Source organism: Poromitra crassiceps (assembly GCF_964638095.1).
Source record: "Poromitra crassiceps genome assembly, chromosome: 1".
Taxonomy (NCBI): domain Eukaryota; kingdom Metazoa; phylum Chordata; class Actinopteri; order Beryciformes; family Melamphaidae; genus Poromitra; species Poromitra crassiceps.
Window position 1 is genome coordinate 51,498,415 of NC_139623.1, and position 20,234 is coordinate 51,518,648.

General features: G+C 45.6%; 1 protein-coding gene across 1 annotated transcript in view; it reads right to left on the reverse strand.

Annotated features, from left to right (window-relative positions):
- LOC310786742 (transmembrane gamma-carboxyglutamic acid protein 3-like) overlaps positions 1–19,556 on the reverse strand; it is a gene marked incomplete at both ends in the record, with an annotated part of 62,675 nt that extends 43,119 nt beyond the window's left edge. The window contains one exon of the mRNA XM_083648017.1: positions 19,274–19,556. Coding sequence (XP_083504143.1) covers positions 19,274–19,556 — 283 coding nt within the window. The remainder of the gene's footprint in view (positions 1–19,273) is intronic.
- Positions 19,557–20,234: the final 678 nt, after the last annotated feature.

Below are 20,234 nucleotides of genomic sequence, written 5' to 3' on the forward strand. Positions count from 1 at the left end.
GGCCAGATGGTGGCGCTATAACAGACCATTTCGCGTTATGGTCCATATCTTCTGAACCGTGAGGCGTAGAATCAAAATTCCACTTCGGCTGTATTCCCTGGATCAATACGCATCTATCCATATAGGCCACGCCCATTTGCGTGTGCCTAGATTTTCCGCCATCTTGGACTTTCTCAAAAAAAAAAAAAACGAACTCGTCCTAGGCCATTTGCCCAAATGAGCCCACACTTTTTGTGTGTCATCTCTGGACTTCCCTGATTTAAAATCTTAGAAAGAATTTGGATACGTGAAACCGTCTTGAAATGATAAATGTTTAAACTTTTGTGTATTTACTTTTGTTCTTTTCCTGCCCTAAAAGTGTGTGGATCTCAGAAACCATACACCCCCCATCACCCAAACTTTCCACACAGGTTCACGACATCACCCACTACTCAGAGTAAAAAAATTACACCAATCCACCAGATGGTGGCGCTATAACAGCCAATTTCATGTTTGTCGGTCCATAACTTCTGAACTGCGAGCTGTAGAATCAAAATTCCACATCTACTGGTTTCCCTGGAGCATCATGTATCTAACCCACTAGGCCACGCCCATTTCTGTGTGGTAGATTTTCCGCCATTTTGAATTTGATCAAAAACCTACTTTTGCGAGCTCCTCCTAGACCGTTTGGCCAAATCACACAAAACTTTTTCTGGGTCATCTATGGGCTACCCCGACCTAAGGTTAGTAAAGGATTTTGGATACGTGAAACCGTTTTGAAATGATAAATCTCTAAACTTTTAATGAAACACACGCCAACACTAAATTGCCCACAACTCATTAACCGGTCAATTACAACTACTGCTGCTACTTCTGCTACCACTCCCACTACTACCAACACTACTACTACTACTATTACTACTTCTGCTACTATTACTACTACTACTACTAATACTACTACTACTACTACTACTACTACTGGAAGTTGGAATGTAGCATTTTGGGTGGGGTTAATGTGTTTTGGGGTTCTGCATCTGCTGTAGCATAATACATAGTTGGTTTAGATGTCACACAGTAATGCCCGATCCACAAAGACTTGACACCCACGTTTGAATAAAAACAAGTTTATGCCATAATAAGGTTATATCCGTGCCTTGTCATTGCTGTGGAAGGATGGTGTAGGGGTAAAGTAGCAGACACCAAAGCTGGAGGTCCTGGGTTCAAACCACGGCCAGGTAACTGTTTTATTTTTTGAAAATGTAGAATAAAGGTTAATCTGGATATAATTATGTATAACGCTGCTGAATACACACTGTGTACATAGCAGAATAACTGAATATGCCTATTTATGGTAACGTCATATTTCGACGTCCTCTTGACATTCCTGTGTAGATGTCTAAATGATCCCCAAATCGGCTGTGATTTTGCCTAGTCCTGGACGTCACTGAAAGATGATATCAGAACATCATCATGATGTAATTGTGTTTGCTGGGAGCCTTCTTTCAGATATATGAAAGGAAAAACATTCCAATACATTATTGTGTCTTCAGATGTGAAAGGTCCAAAAAGAGAATTAAATCTGAATTATCCTTGTCACTCATGTGTCCAGCTCAGTGGCCTTGTGGTCTGAATGTCCGCCCTGAGACTGGGAGGTCGTGAGTTCGATCCCCGGCCGAGTCATAGCAAAGACTATAAAAATGAGACCCATTTGCCTCCCTGCTTGGCACTCAGCATCAAAGGGTTGGAATTGGGGGGTTAGATCACCATATGATTCCCAAGCGCGGCGCTCACCGCTCCCCCAGGGGATGGGTCAAATGCGGAGAACAAATTTCACACATTGTGTGACAATCAGTGGGACTTTACCTTTACTTTACTTCCATTGTAACAGCACAACCCACACCAATTAGTTCAAACATCTCCATTCAGGGCAGACTTTTAATGTAAAGTGGTGGATTATGTGTGTAATACAGACATGTCCTTAATGGTAAATGGACTGCATGACAAGCTGCAATGCAGGGTGCTGGCTATAGTCATCAAAAGCACACACACACACACACACACACACGCACACGCGCACACACACACACACACACACACGCGCACACACACACACACGTACACACACGCACACACATATACACCACACCTGCACCTAATTCTGGACTGATCACCACACACCTGCACTTAAGACGCTAATCAGCCTCTACACTCAGTGTGTGTCCGTTACTGCAGTAGAGGCTGTGTTGGTGTTTCGGTCCTTTGGTGTTTATCCTCCCTTCAGATGCATTATTAAGTAAGTTGTAGTTTTGTTAGCCATTGTTGAATTGCCATTCCAAGCCATCCTGATCTTAAAGGTGAATTGCATATGTTTTTCTCTTTAGCCATGGTTAAAATATATTGTTTATTGTTTGTTTGATTGTTATATTGTTTTTTATTGCTAAACATACTACTTCCTATGACTATTTTGTCTGTTTGCACACGCACACGCACACGCGCACACACACACGCACACGCACACGCACACGCACACTAAAATGGCCACCACTGGTGTACTTCATCTCCCAGAGTGCTTCACTCACTCACTTGTGGATTGTGCCACGTGGGTGGGGAGATGGGTGGAGCTATGGCTATAAAAGAAGTGCAAAACTTGCCCCAAACCCCAGTCTGCTGCTACAGAGGTGCTGTGAGCCAGTCCAACTCATGCTGACCTTAAAGGTGAATTGCATATGTTTTTTTCTTTAGCATGGTTAAAATATATTGTTTATTGTTGCTTTAATTGATTGTTACATTGTTTGTTTATTGCTAGTTTGATGTAATTTGGATTGCTTGTTAACATTGTGTATTTGGGTAAATAATTCTGTTTGTGTTCTTATCCACAGACAACATGCTGATTGCCTCACTGTCACTTTTGATGTTGGGAAAATAAAATCACCCTGCACCTTGTCCTGCTGTGTGCCTGCCATCTTTCCTTGTGGTTTTATCTGGGTCCAGTGCTGAGGAGTCACATTGCCCTCACCTGTTCATAGGTGTGACACTCATTAACCGCTCATCCTGGCTGATATTTTACCACATGTTGAGCAGAGTTGCTTTAACTTAAGAACACATAATTTGATAATTGTAAACTCAGTTCACCAATGTTTACACTGCAAAATGTATCACCAATGTATTTTACATGAAACAGAAGTTGGCGGGCTTGTAATCCTGCAGTGTGACTGACATCACTCTGAGCCAATCAGAGTTGGGCTGTGGTCAGGCTCTGTACCAGGTGCACTGAATTACTGATGAATGGAGATGGTGCAAGACAGTTGGCAGTATAGAGGGAACGTTTTTTAACATCCAATTCAACTTATCTTTGAAACCTGCTGAATGAAACCTCCAAAAGCCAAATCCGTGAGTTTAAAGGGAGGTTTACACAATCTGAAATATATTTTCAATGTTATGTAAAGGGAGGTATGAAGGTAATTTGAAGTGATGGCAATGTGTTGTGATTTGAAATGTATTCCTATCTTGTGTTTTAATTAAAGCCAACTGAGATGTTAGTTTTGGCCTTAAAGGGACACTCCACCGAAAACGGAAACAATGCTTATTTATTTTGCACATCTCGCACATCCGAAAACAGTTTAGCAGGCATTCATTTAGTTTGACACTTATTGAGTTGATTTGTGAAAGGTATAGTTTGGTTTATTTGAAGTGGGGTACTATGCGGTACTTGCATGCAGTCGGTGTACTGGGTAAAGCACTCTGGACGCATCACACACAGAGATAGAACTGTACTCTAACCACAACAGGCACAGAGCTGTCTGCTGAGTGAAGTTGACCATGAGCAAAAACATACAAATAAACAAATAGATAGAATGCTTCCATACTGCTCACCTGGTGTAATCAAACTCTCCACAAGCCCTGAGATGCCAAGTTGACTTGAAAATGTCATTTACACCCTGATTCTAGCTTAAATGTTCACTGTAGCAAGGTTGTACCTTAGTTGGTGTAATTCAGCCGCTAGCTCCAGTGCACATTGCCACAGACATATACACCTATACACACACACACACGCCACACACACACACACACACACACACACACACACACACACACACATATACACATACACACACACACACACACACACACACACATACACACACACACACACACACACACATATACTCACACATATACACACACATATATACACACACACATATACACACTTACACAGATATACACTAACACTACTATTACTACTGCTACTACTGCTTGAACCCGGTCAGGTCACCAAATCTCAACCAAACTTTGTGCACTTGTGCACATACCAACTCTGATTAAATGTGCAATTCAGTGTCTATATTATCTGACATACACCCCCCAAGTCACCGGAAGCTTGGACCCCGCATCGCCGCTTGCGGCTATATTTAGGGGTCCAAGCACGAAGTGCGTGGATCCCTATTGTATCTGTTCCGTTTATTATTATTTTTCATATTCTCCGCTAAAACAGTATGCACGGCAAAAACCGTAAGGGCTACAGTAGCCAGACTTTGCACATAGGTTGGAAATGTGCCCCACTACTCAGAGACAAAAAATTAGCCATATTGACCAGATGGTGGCGCTATAACAGACCATTTCACGTATTGGACCATAACTGCTGAACCGTGAGGCGTAGAATCAAAATTCCACATCTGCTGGATTCCCTGGATCAATACGCATCTATCCATATAGACCACGCCCATTTAAGTCTGCTAGATTTTCCGCCATCTTGGACTTTCTCAAAAAAAAAAAAAAACGAACTCGTCCTAGGCCATCTGCCCGAATGAGCGCAAACTTTTTGTGTGTCATCTCTGGACTTCCCTGATTAAAAATCTTAGAAAGAATTTGGATACGTGAAACCGTCTTGAAATGATAAATGTTTAAACTTTTGTGTATTTACTTTTGTTCTTTTCCTGCCCTAAAAGTGTGTGGATCTCAGAAACCATACACCCCCCATCACCCAAACTTTCCACACAGGTTCAGGACATCACCCACTACTCAGAGTAAAAAAATTACACCAATCCACCAGATGGTGGCGCTATAACAGCCAACCACCACTACTACTGCCGCTGCTGCTACTACTACTACTACTATTCTTAGTACTTCTGCTGCTACTATTGCTACCACTCCCACTACTACCAACACTACTACTACTACTATTACTACTACTGCTACTACTACTACTACTAGTACTGCTTGGAAACCGTCAGGTCACCGGATCTACACACACACACACACACACACACACGCACACGCGCACACACACACACACGCGCACACACACACACACGTACACACACGCACACACATATACACCACACCTGCACCTAATTCTGGACTGATCACCACACACCTGCACTTAAGACGCTAATCAGCCTCTACACTCAGTGTGTGTCCGTTACTGCAGTAGAGGCTGTGTTGGTGTTTCAGTTGGTGTTTATCCTCCCTTCAGATGCATTATTAAGTAAGTTGTAGTTTTGTTAGCCATTGTTGAATTGCCATTCCAAGCCATCCTGATCTTAAAGGTGAATTGCATATGTTTTTCTCTTTAGCCATGGTTAAAATATATTGTTTATTGTTTGTTTGATTGTTATATTGTTTTTTATTGCTAAACATACTACTTCCTATGACTATTTTGTCTGTTTGCACACGCACACGCACACGCGCACACACACACGCACACGCACACGCACACGCACACTAAAATGGCCACCACTGGTGTACTTCATCTCCCAGAGTGCTTCACTCACTCACTTGTGGATTGTGCCATGTGGGTGGGGAGATGGGTGGAGCTATGGCTATAAAAGAAGTGCAAAACTTGCCCCAAACCCCAGTCTGCTGCTACAGAGGTGCTGTGAGCCAGTCCAACTCATGCTGACCTTAAAGGTGAATTGCATATGTTTTTTTCTTTAGCATGGTTAAAATATATTGTTTATTGTTGCTTTAATTGATTGTTACATTGTTTGTTTATTGCTAATTTGATGTCATTTGGATTGCTTGTTAACATTGTGTATTTGGGTAAATAATTCTGTTTGTGTTCTTATCCACAGACAACATGCTGATTGCCTCACTGTCACTTTTGATGTTGGGAAAATAAAATCACCCTGCACCTTGTCCTGCTGTGTGCCTGCCATCTTTCCTTGTGGTTTTATCTGGGTCCAGTGCTGAGGGGTCACATTGCCCTCACCTGTTCATAGGTGTGACACGCATTAACCGCTCATCCTGGCTGATATTTTACCACATGTTGAGCAGAGTTGCTTTAACTTAAGAACACATAATTTGATAATTGTAAACCCAGTTCACCAATGTTTACACTGCAAAATGTATCACCAATGTATTTTACATGAAACAGAAGTTGGCGGGCTTGTAATCCTGCAGTGTGACTGACATCAATCTGAGCCAATCAGAGTTGGGCTGTGGCCAGGCTCTGTACCAGGTGCACTGAATCACTGATGAATGGAGATGGTGCAAGACAGTTGGCAGTATAGAGGGAACGTTTTTTAACATCCAATTCAACTTATCTTTGAAACCTGCTGAATGAAACCTCCAAAAGCCAAATCCGTGAGTTTAAAGGGAGGTTTACACAATCTGAAATATATTTTCAATGTTATGTAAAGGGAGGTATGAAGGTAATTTGAAGTGACGGCAATGTGTTGTGATTTGAAATGTATTCCTATCTTGTGTTTTAATTAAAGCCAACTGAGATGTTAGTTTTGGCCTTAAAGGGACACTCCACCGAAACAATGCTTATTTATTTTGCACATCTCGCACATCCGAAAACAGTTTTGCAGGCATTCATTTAGTTTGACACTTATTGAGTTGATTTGTGAAAGGTATAGTTTGGTTTATTTGAAGTGTGGTACTATGCGGTACTTGTAATGTCTAAACTTTTAATGCCACCTGCTGTGACACCCCCCCCCATTCCCACACACACACACACACGTGTGAGCCACCTAATTGACTCAGGGCTTGGAGACTCGGACTCAAATTCCCATAATCCATCACTCCCTGGGTGGCTATTCACATGCAACCCCCACCATTCTGAATGAAGGACGCCACTTCGAAAAAGTAAGTCTACTATCTTTTTTTGCACCCTATGCCACAGTAGTGACATTAGATAAAACATACAATATCATGCAAAAACAAAATGCCACCTACTGAACCTTGGCCTTGAATCTTTGAATTTGAATTACATACTCCAGATTTTCTAAAGTCAACCTATATGCAAATAGTGTCATGTCAATGTGAAGTTATGAAAGCTAAACATACTACTTCCTATGACTAATTTGTCTGTTTATGCCATGCTCTTCCACAGATCAACATCACTTGCAAAGTAATCAAACTGGTAAAACCCACAACTGAAGCAACAACCTGAGCCGGCACCACCATGAATACAACAACCTTCCTCCTCATTGACGCAACTGGAACCATTGACCTAGCTGTGTGGGGGTACTGTAAACCTGACATTGACGACTGGTACCACCTGACCAACCTATCCATACATGCATACAAACCAATACATATCTGACAACCACCCCAACCACAACATCAACACCCACCACTGCACTTGAATCATACACAGAACCACCACCACCCACCACTCAAAGCATCTATGGTGAAGTCTCTTCTGCCACCGTCACAAACAAGTACTTCTGTTTTTGGCACCTATCACTACTGTAAACTTTGACTCACTCACATACAAATGTCACAAATGCAATCAACGCCATAAAACAGAAACCGCAAAACACATATCCAATTCTCTGTCCATCAATAACCAGGAAACATCATACACCATCCCACTTGCACTTATCACACCACTGCTTACAAAATCACCAACTCAAATGACTACAGACGAAATGGAAGAAGCTATCCTCATGCTCAATCACATCTGAGTTGACATAATAGACAAATCATAGCCCTGACTCAGACTTGACTCCAAGACTCGACAGTCCCTCCACACAGTCCAGAAACCCCGACTCAGCCCCACACAAGGACAAAATGGATTGATATATTTATTTTTACTATTATTTGCAATAAAAACTTATTGTTTGAATCATATATCTGCCTCCTTTGCTGTCTTTTGTCCCAGTTTTTTATGCATTATATCCTAACTCCTTTAGTCAACCTTGAGCTTACACTTTTATTGCCAACTTGTAGATGTCCACTGTGCCCAAGCTTACCCTTTTAAAACATCTGAATAACAGACAAGTAACTTGTTAACTGATAACCTATTAAGCCACTAACAGTTTGACTTAAAGGGTGATTTACACAACCTGAATATTAATCTTGTTATACTGTACCTATACAGAGACACTATGAATGTACCATGTGGAGTATCTAGTAATAGTTAGGATTTTACATTAATTTCAAGACAAATGGTTCAAATTCTGGCCTTGTGCTTATGCAGACCAGATTTATGACTACCACCACTACTACAAAAGCATTGGCTTTTCATTGTGACAACCAATTACTTAGATCACCATTCAGGAACAGTTTGTTTAATCCTTTCCTCACTGAGCACATCTATAACCATGATCAGAAGTGTACAGTAGAAGCAGCACACTATCTTCATCCAATGGACTCGGAACACCACAAAAGCAACACCTCAGTACGCTGTCCACTCATGGCTAACACATCTAAGCTTATCAGGAAGCTAGGATTTGAAATTATGACAGTTTGCCTAGAAAAAGTCCATTGCTTAATAAGCCTCTTTGACAGCCACCATTTGACTTACCACCACCACTGCTACTTACTACATATTACTTGCAAACTTGGTACACTTGTGCACATATCAACTCTGACTAAATGTGCAATTCAGTGTCTATATTATCTGACATATAACCCCCAAGTCACCAGAAGCTTGGACCCCGCATCGCCGCTTGCGGCTATATTTAGGGGTCCAAGCACGAAGTGCGTGGATCCCTATTGTATCTGTTCCGTTTATTATTATTATTATTATTATTCCGCCCTAAAACAGCATGCACGTCAAAAACCGTAAGGGCTACAGTAGCCAGACCTTGCACATAGGTTGGAAATGTGCCCCACTACTCAAAGACAAAAAATTAGCCATATTGGCCAGATGGTGGCGCTATAACAGACCCTTTTGCGTATTGACCCATAACTGCTGAACCGTGAGGCGTAGAATCAAAATTCCACATCTGCTGGATTCCCTGGATCAATACGCATCTATTCATATAGACCACGCCCATTTAAGTCTGCTAGATTTTCCGCCATCTTGGACTTTCTAAAAAAAAAAAAAAACGAACTCGTCCTAGGCCATTTGCCCGAATGAGCCCAAACTTTTTGTGTGTCAACTCTGGACTTCCCTGATCTAAAAACTTACAAAGAATTTGGATACGTGAAACCGTCTTGAAATGATAAATGTTTAAACTTTTGATAAACGAACTCGTCCTAGGCCATTTGCCTGAATGAGCCCAAACTTTTTCTGTGTCATCTCTGGACTTCCCTGATCTAAAGACTTACAAAGAATTTGGATATGTGAAACCGTCTTGAAATGATAAATGTTTAAACTTTGACACTATGTCATCACCGATGACAGTCTTGTGACATCACTGATGATGTCATCTATGATGTCATCTATGCTGTCATCTATGATGTCATCCTTCCTCTACATAACATCGCGCACACACACACACACACACACATGCACACACACACACACACACACACACACACACACACACATGCACACACATATACACCTATACACACACACACACACACACGCCACACACACACACACACACATACACACACACACACACACACACACATACACATACACACACACACACACACACACATATACTCACACATATACACACACATATATACACTTACACACATATACACTAACACTACTATTACTACTGCTACTACTGCTTGAACCCGGTCAGGTCACCAAATCTCAACCAAACTTTGTGCACTTGTGCACATACCAACTCTGACTAATTTATTTTTATTTTTATTATTCTCCGCTAAAACAGTATGCACGTCAAAAACCGTAAGGGGTACAGTAGCCAGACTTTGCACATAGGTTGGAAATGTGCCCCACTACTCAGAGACAAAAAAATAGCCATATTGGCCAGATGGTGGCGCTATAACAGACCCTTTTGCGTATTGACCCATAACTGCTGAACCGTGAGGCGTAGAATCAAAATTCCACATCTGCTGGATTCCCTGGATCAATATGCATCTATCCATATAGACCACGCCCATTTAAGTCTGCTAGATTTCCCGCCATCTTGGACTTTCTAAAAAAAAAAAAAAACGAACTCGTCCTAGGCCATTTGCCCGAATGAGCGCAAACTTTTTGTGTGTCATCTCTGGACTTCCATGATTTAAAATCTTAGAAAGAATTTGGATACGTGAAACCGTCTTGAAATGATAAATGTTTAAACTTTTGATGACACATGCCCTGACACTAAACACACACAAACACACACACACACACACACACACACACACACACACACACACACACACATACAAACAAACAAACAAACAAACAAACACAGACACACACACACACATATACTAAAATGGCCACCACGGCTGTACTTCATCTCCCAGAGTGCTTCACTCCACACACAGGTGTCATACACACATACGCACGCACGCATGCACACACACACACACACATGCACACACACACACACACACACACACACACACACACACACACACACACACACATGCACACATGCACACACACACACACACACACACACACAGCCCCTGGTGCAAGAGATGAGCCAGGGAATGGGATTACTCTCACAAAAAACGACACTTCCCAAGATGCAGCAGCAAAATGGCTGCTCATTACCAGATTGAGGACACCTGAAAAGGAATACATTCTCTCAGTCATGCTTCAAACAAACAGACAGCAACCAGAAGCACCAAGCTCTACTCAGAGTTTAATTTCAAAGACGCCAATGGTCGGTGAATATGTTTACATTCCTGTTGTTTTAAAATGCTGCTTAAATGTTTGATGCAATGCTGCTTAATTTATTTGTTAAATTGCTTCAATTGGAAGGAACCATTGTATTGCAGCACCGATTTCGTTTTTGTGTTTGCATCTTTGAATTCATATTGTGTTTTAGTTTAATAAGTTAAAAGCATAAGTTAAAAGTATAAATTACGAAAGAATAACACAAAGTTAAAAATGTTAAATTTATGTTTAAAACGCTACTAAAAATGTGGACATGAATGTACCATGTTAATGTTAATGTTTGAACTTGAAGTGATTGGTTGCACCTTTACTGATCTGTAGATATCCACTGTGCCAATGGTGCCCTGTTGAATCTAAACTCTGAAGCTGAATTGGTGAGTTATTGTTTGTGTGTTTGCATCCCCCCCCCCCCTGGGAAGATGGGTGGAGCTATGGGTATAAAAATTTGAAATGTATTCCTATCTTGTGTGTTTAATTAAAGCCAAGTAAGATGTTAAGAGTTTTGGCCTTAAAGGGACACTCCACCGAAAAACAATGCTGATTTATTTTGCACACATCCGAAAACAGTTTCGCAAGCATTCATTTAGTTTGACACTTATTGAGTTGATTTGTGAAAGGTATAGTTTGGTTTATTTGAAGTGTGGTACTATGCGGTACTTGTAATGTCTAAACTTTTAATGCCACCTACTGTGACACCCCCCCCCCCCCCCATTCCCACACACACACACACACACACACACACACACACACACACACACACGTGTGAGCCACCTAATTGACTCAGGGCTTGGAGACTCGGACTCAAATTCCCATAATCCATCACTCCCTGGGTGGCTATTCACATGCAACCACCACCATTCTGAATGAAGGACGCCACTTCGAAAAAGTAAGTCTACTATCTTTTTTTGCACCCTATGCCACAGTAGTGACATTAGATAAAACATACAATATCATGCAAAAACAAAATGCCACCTACTGAACCTTGGCCTTGAATCTTTGAATTTGAATTACATACTCCAGATTTTCTAAAGTCAACCTATATGCAAATAGTGTCATGTCAATGTGAAGTTATAAAAGCTAAGCATACTACTTCCTATGACTAATTTGTCTGTTTATGCCATGCTCTTCCACAGATCAACATCACTTGCAAAGTAATCAAACTGGTAAAACCCACAACTGAAGCAACAACCTGAGCCGGCACCACCATGAATACAACAACCTTTCTCCTCATTGACGCAACTGGAACCATTGACCTAGCTGTGTGGGGGTACTGTAAACCTGACATTGACGACTGGTACCACCTGACCAACCTATCCATACATGCATACAAACCAATACATATCTGACAACCACCCCAACCACAACATCAACACCCACCACTGCACTTGAATCATACACAGAACCACCACCACCCACCACTCAAAGCATCTATGGTGAAGTCTCTTCTGCCACCGTCACAAACAAGTACTTCTGTTTTTGGCACCTATCACTACTGTAAACTTTGACTCACTCACATACAAATGTCACAAATGCAATCAACGCCATAAAACAGAAACCGCAAAACACATATCCAATTCTCTCCGTCCATCAATAACCAGGAAACATCATACACCATCCCACTCGCACTTATCACACCACTGCTTACAAAATCACCAACTCAAATGACTACAGACGAAATGGAAGAAGCTATCCTCATGCTCAATCACATCTGAGTTGACATAATAGACAAATCATAGCCCTGACTCAGACTTGACTCCAAGACTCGACAGTCCCTCCACACAGTCCAGAAACCCCGACTCAGCCCCACACAAGGACAAAATGGATTGATATATTTATTTTTACTATTATTTGCAATAAAAACTTATTGTTTGAATCATATATCTGCCTCCTTTGCTGTCTTTTGTCCCAGTTTTTTATGCATTATATCCTAACTCCTTTAGTCAACCTTGAGCTTACACTTTTATTGCCAACTTGTAGATGTCCACTGTGCCCAAGCTTACCCTTTTAAAACATCTGAATAACAGACAAGTAACTTGTTAACTGATAACCTATTAAGCCACTAACAGTTTGACTTAAAGGGTGATTTACACAACCTGAATATTAATCTTGTTATACCTATACCGAGACACTATGAATGTACCATGTGGAGTATCTAGTAATAGTTAGGATTTTACATTAATTTCAAGACAAATGGTTCAAATTCTGGCCTTGTGCTTATGCAGACCAGATTTATGACTACCATCACTACTACAAAAGCATTGGCTTTTCATTGTGACAACCAATTACTTAGATCACCATTCAGGAACAGTTTGTTTAATCCTTTCCTCACTGAGCACATCTATAACCATGATCAGAAGTGTACAGTAGAAGCAGCACACTATCTTCATCCAATGGACTCGGAACACCACAAAAGCAACACCTCAGTAAGCTGTCCCCTCATGGCTAACACATCTAAGCTTATCAGGAAGCTAGGATTTGAAATTATGACAGTTTGCCTAGAAAAAGTCCATTGCTTAATAAGCCTCTTTGACAGCCACCATTTGGCTTACCACCACCACTGCTACTTACTACATATTACTTGCAAACTTGGTACACTTGTGCACATATCAACTCTGACTAAATGTGCAATTCAGTGTCTATATTATCTGACATATAACCCCCAAGTCACCGGAAGCTTGGACCCCGCATCGCCGCTTGCGGCTATATTTATTATTATTATTGTAGCGTTCCTGGTATTGAAGAGGCAGAGGCTTCTTGCTGGTACAGTGTTCTTTATTCACAGTTATTCATATTTACAACTCTCGGCGGTTGTCACGCTCATAGCTAGCAGCTTCTCTCTCCAGGCGGTAACCGGAGACTGCCCGCGCATGCTCAGTCTCCCCCGGAAGTCTCACAAGCATAGTGTTCCCCCCAGTAACACTCCCACACATCAGTTCCTATCTGTAGTCGAGACACTTCCATTGCTCACCACTGTATGTGTAACACTGATTCGCTACATACTCCCCGCCCAACAATAGGTCAACGCCCACGTTGACACCACACCCACACATCCCCCTGTACCAAAACACACCCAAACATCTTTTCTTTCTTTTAGCAACTTCTTTTGTTTTTTAACCACATTTTATGTTTCAATCTCTAGCTTCTCCCACATCTTTCATCCCCCACAATATCTCATGCCATGTACATTACTTTCTTTTCTTTTACAACATTTCCAACCACCATCCTCCTTTTTTTTTTTTTTTTTTTTTTTTTCAGTACAGCTCAAAGTTCTCCAAGTGTCCTGGAGCCCGTGGCTCTCTCCGTGGCCGTGTTAGTCTCTGTGATTCTGCCTGTGGGGCTGATCCCATCTGCAGTGTCTCTGAGACTTCAAGTCCCTGGGTGGTGGCCGTCCGGTCATAGCCGGACGCCCCTCCCTGTGGAAACAGATTCCTTCTCCCAGCACGTCTAGGTGAAACCGCTGGGCGGCCGAGATCTGGGGGAAGGGTGCACCCCCCCCCGGTACGGGGCCAACCTGTCTCGGTGGAGTACCTTCCTGCCACCAAGTGGCATCTGCACTCGGTACACCACCTCCCCCATTCTCTCCAGGACCCTGCATGGGCCTGTCCAGTGACAGTCCAGTTTAGGGCTACGCCCTTTCTTTCTCCGGGGTGTGTACACCCAGACCAACTCCCCCCCCTGGAAATGGTTTCTCTTTGCCCTCACGTCATAGTTCCTTTTCTGTCTCATGCCCGATTTCTCCAGCTGGTCTCGAGCGAAGTTGTGAGCGGACTCTAATCGATCTTGCAGCCTCCTGGCATACTCTCTCCCCGGGGGCGCATCCAGTGCATCTGGTGGTTTGCCGAACGCCATTTCTGCTGGCGTTCGCAGTTCTCGGCCTAACATGAGCAGGGCGGGTGTGCAGGAGGTGGACTCTTGGGCGGCAGATCTGTAGGCCATGAGGATGAGAGGCAGGTGCGTGTCCCAGTCTTTCTGGTGCTCCTCGGTGAGGATGGCCAACTGCTTTTTCAGCGTCCGATTGAATCTCTCCACCAGGCCATCGCTCTGGGGGTGCAATGCTGTGGTCCGTGTTTTTTTTATGTTTAGTTTCTCGCACATGGTGGCGAACACTCATGACTCAAAGTTCCTCCCTTGGTCACTGTGGAGGGTCTCCGGTGCTCCGAACCTACTGAACATGCCCGTCACCAGTGCGTCGACCACCGTTCCCGCCTCCTGGTCGGGCAGCGCGTATGCCTCTGGCCATTTTGTGAAAGTCCATGGCGGCCAGGACGTATCGATTTCCACTGTCTGTGCACGGAAACGGTCCCATCACGTCCACCGCCACCCTCTCCATGGGAGCTCCTGCTGCTAGCTGTTGGAGCGGGGCGCGAGACTGGTCTAACGGACCCTTGTACGCTGCGCAGAGGTCGCAGCGTCGACAAAAATCCTGCACGTCTCTCCTCATCCTCCCCCAATAAAAACCCTGCCTAATGCGACGGAGGGTTTTGCTTACCCCAAAGTGCCCGGCCCCTACAGTTCCATGGCAGCTCCTGCACACCTCCTCTCTCAACGTCGTCGGCACTACTTTCCGCCACTTGCTCTCTCCCGTCGCTGGCTCCTTCCAGGCCTTCATCAGCACCCCGCTGCTCAATCTCAGGGTGTCGAACTCTGACCACAGCCCTTTGGTTGTGTCGGTGACCCCTGCCACCTCTTCCCACGGCGGCTTCTGGCCCTCTTCTACCCATTGCAGTACTGGCGACAGCTCCCTGTCGTTTTCTTGATGGGCCCTCCAATCTGCCGCTTCTGCCATCCGCAGAGCCTTGCACACTGGTCCATCCCCCGTATGGTTAGGGCATATCCTTGCTTCCTCTTGGAGCTCCCTCTCTCTCCCCTCTCTCTTCTCGCAGTACACACACCCCCTCTCTGCGCAGGGTCGTCGTGACAGGGCGTCTGCGTTGACGTGGTGCGCCCCTGCTCTGTGCTCTATGGTGAAGTTGTAGTCCGCCATCCTTTCTAACCAGCGGCACACCTGCCCCTCCGGCTCTCGGAAGGACCACAACCACTGCAGCGCCGAGTGATCGGTCCGTATGGTGAACCGAGGCTGTCCCAGGAGGTAGTATCTAAAGTGTCTTAGTGCTTCTACGACGGCGAGGAGCTCCCGGCGTGTGACGCAGTAGTTTCGTTCTGTTTTATCAAATGTCTTGCTGAAGTACGCCACCACCCGCTCCCCGTCTGGCCCCGTCTGGGACAGCACGGCCCCCATACCCCCATTGCTGGCATCAGTGTCTAATAGGAACGGCAGTGTGGGGTCTGGTGCTCTAAGCACCGGAGACTCGGTCAGCGCTTTCTTGAGGGCTTCGAAAGCTCGGTGGCATTCTGTCGTCCAGTGGAAGTCTGTGTTCTTTTCTTTTAGCCGGAACAGTGGTTCTGCGATGTTAGAAAATCCTTTTACGAATTTCCTATAGTAGGATGCTAACCCTACGAAGCTCTCGAGTTCTCTTTTGTCTATGGGGGTGGGCCACTCTACGAGTGCCCGTGTCTTTTCTTCCAGGGTGCGAATGCCCCCCGCGCTGATGCCATGCCCTAAGAACTCCACCCTCCTCTTCAGGAAGTGGCACTTATCTGGGTGTAACTTCAGACCCGCCTCTGCTATCTTCTGTAGGACCTTTCGTAACGCCCCCACCGCTGCCTGAAACGAGCCCCCGTGTGTCAAGATGTCATCTAAGTATACGACGCATTCGGTTTGGGGAATGTCTCCCAGCAGTTTCTCCATTAACCTCTCGAACGTTGCTGGTGCGTTGCACAGGCCGAAACTGAGTACTCGAAACTGCCACAGCCCTCTCTCGGTGCGGAAGGCGCAGAGGGGCACCTGCCAGTACCCGCTGCGGAGGTCTAGGGATGAGAACCAGGATGACTCCCCCACCACGTCTAACAGCTCCTCGATGATGGGCAGCGGGTACGCGTCTTTTTTAGTCACTTTGTTCAGCCCCCTATAGTCTACACAAAACCGCATCTTCGAGCTATTTTTCTTCTTCACCAACACTACCCCCGACGCCCACGGGCTCTCTGACGGCTCGATGATCCCCGCCCGCAGCATGTTCTCTACAGCTTCGTTCGCTATATCCCTCCTTGCTGCTGGGACTCGACGGGGATACGACCTGATGGGCCGCGCCCCCTCAGTGTCTATTTGGTGTTGTACCAGGTGGGTACAGCCTAGCTCATCGTCCGACATCGCGAAAATGTCCTTATATTCCTCTAGTACTCGCCACAGTTCATCGCTCTGCTGGGGTTCTAACCCTTCACTCTGGCGTTGGTGCAATCCCCTCAGCATCTCTAACCTCTCGGTCTCCCCCTCCGCCTGTAGCGCTGGCTGAGGGCAAGTGTTCGGAGGTGGGCCAGGGGCGTGGTTTTGGGGAGGGTTTTGGTGCAGGACAGGGGTCTGGGTTGGGGGAGGGGTTTGGTGCGGGGCAGGGGTCTGGGTTGGGGTAGGTGCTTGGGTTGCTGGGTGGGGCTCGTGCTCTACGGTGACGCGGTATACAGTGATGTTATTAACGTTAGGCCGCTCCCCTGGAGCGATGGGAGAGTGGCCCATCTGGACTACTGGCCCCCCTGCAAATGTCAATGTGCTCTTCCCTAGGTCTACTGTGCATTGGTTTAGCGTCAAGTAGTCCTCCCCCAGGATGCAGGGCCCCGCCATTTCTACCACCCACACGGGAAAGTTCACTGTCTGTCCCCCCACTGTTATCATTACGTACCCCCTTCCCCTCATTGGCATCAACTCACCGGATACTGTCCTCAGCACCCCGTGTCCACTAGGGCGACACAGTATCTCCCCTGTAGGTAGACTGGAACATGGCAGCCGTTCATCGTGCGCGGCCTGCTCTGCATGCTGACAGCTCCGGCGATGTCGTCTACTTCAGGGGAAGGCGGAGCCCCACCTCCCCGTTGATGTCGGTGTGCTCCCTCCTGCGACGACGTGGCTACGGGGACTGTGACATCGGAGACCCGTCTCGCCCCATCTGGACGGGCCCTGTGCCGTTTCACTGGTTCCACGTTCTCCGGCGGCACTCTGCTTCCCGATGTCCGGGGTGCCCACAGCCCCAGCAGATCGTGCTCCCTCTGCCCCAGCTATTGTTCCGCGGGGTGGGCTGCCGAGCGGGGTTGGGCTGCAGGGTCGCGCTGCGGAGCAGTTGTTCTTTTAGCTGCTGCACTGACTCGGACAGTTCTTTCACCATGTTGCCTTGCTCTGCCAACGCCATCTTCCACGCTGGCTCTTCTTGTAACGGGCTCTCCGTTGCCATTCTCACCACGGGGGCAGCTCTCCCCGCGTCGCTGTCCATGGCCCAGCCCTCCACTGTCTCTCTTTCAAACGCCAACTCCAGCGCTACTCCTAGTGTCTTTGGCCGTTGCAGCATTACTTGATCTCTTAGGCCTCGCGGCACGATTGCCTGGATGAAGTAATTTCGGGCTAACTCATCCAATGCTTCTGGCGGCAGCCGGCTGTATACGCGCCGGCTGAGGATCTCAATGTCTGTTGCCAGCGCCCGCAGCGACTCCCCTGGTCGTCTACGCCTGTTACACAGTTCCGCAACCACGATGCCTTCTTCTTTGCATTGGCCGAAACTAGGGATGTTCATTTTGAAAATTTTCCAAAATCGATAATCGGTGAAAATTAACGATCAATTATCGATCATCGATTTTATTAATACTTAGAAAATTTTCAATTTTCAATTTTTTTTCCAATTTTTTTTTTTTTTTTACAAAATGAATGCCTATGGCAGAAAATACGAAAGACAACGTGTTCTCCTCAATGAACTCTTTATTTCAATGTGTCTCCTCTCCAACACTGCTGTCCCCGGCGCATGCCGGTGTGAATTTCCCATGTTTAAAACAGTTTTGTTGGCACAAAGGCCCGTGCCCAGCCAGAAAACTAGAGACTATATGAAGCTCCACCTCACGTTAGTCGGCTGTGCAATGGAGTGGGGCGAGGAGTAACGAATTCCACCCAAACCTAGTCCAAAAAAAAAAAAAAAAAAAAAAAATTAATAATTAAAAAATCGATCCAAATGCCACAGGATCGATTCCAATCCTTAACGATCGATTATCGATTTTCGATAATTGATGAACATCCCTAGCAGAAACGCCTCCTCAGGGCCGCCATCACCACGTCTAAGTCTTTTGTATCTGCCATTGCCGCCACACACGTTATAGCTTCGCCTTCGAGGGACACCACCAGATGACTGGCTCTCTCCTCCCTCGACCAGCCATTCATGTCCGCTGCTACGTTAAACATCGTGCAATAGGGCTCCCACTCGCCTTTACCGTTGTATTTCGGCGGCGTCACTTCCTTCTTTCCCCGGCGGCCGCCATCCTGTGTCGCCTCGATCCGTGCCCCGTCCTTGTCACTGGCTCGCAGGCTAGCCTCGCTGGGCCGCGGCATAGCCTCCATGGCTACGGCGGCAACGTCAACAGGCTCGGTCTTCACTCTCACCAGCCCCAGGTTTTCCGCTCCCTCTCCCGCTTCGCTGACCCGCGGGCTAGCTTCTCTGGGCCGTGGGATAGCTTCCGTGGCTACGGTGACAGCGCCGTCTAGCTCGGATTTCATCCTCACCAGCACCCGGCTTCCTACTGTCTGCTCCGCTTGGGTCTCTGTAGTAGCGGCTGCGTCTACCCAGTCATCCTCCTCTTCGGACGCCAGGCTGTCTGCCCCGGCTCTTTCCTTTCCCGCCTCTCGTTTGATTCTTCTCCGCTCTTTCTTCAGGAACTTGTTCACCATCTCGCCGATTCTGGAGGCAATATTCACCGTTTAACTTCTGACGCCAATGTAGCGTTCCTGGTATTGAAGAGGCAGAGGCTTCTTGCTGGTACAGGGTTCTTTATTCACAGTTATTCATATTTACAACTCTCGGCGGTTGTCACGCTCATAGCTAGCAGCTTCTCTCTCCAGGCGGTAACCGGAGACTGCCCGCGCATGCTCAGTCTCCCCCGGAAGTCTCCCACAAGCATAGTGTTCCCCCCAGTAACACTCCCACACATCAGTTCCTATCTGTAGTCGAGACACTTCCATTGCTCACCACTGTATGTGTAACACTGATTCGCTACATTATTATGGAAAACCAGATTATGATGAAAATCAAACACTTTTGAAGAGAGAGCGTAAGAAATAAGATTAGAGCTGGGAAGCCCAAACAGTTTTTTAATGCATCCTGTTGGTGGTATAAACACAAGACAGCCAAATCCAACAATTTCGTAAATCCCATTTCTTGCCACCAGGGGGTGCTGC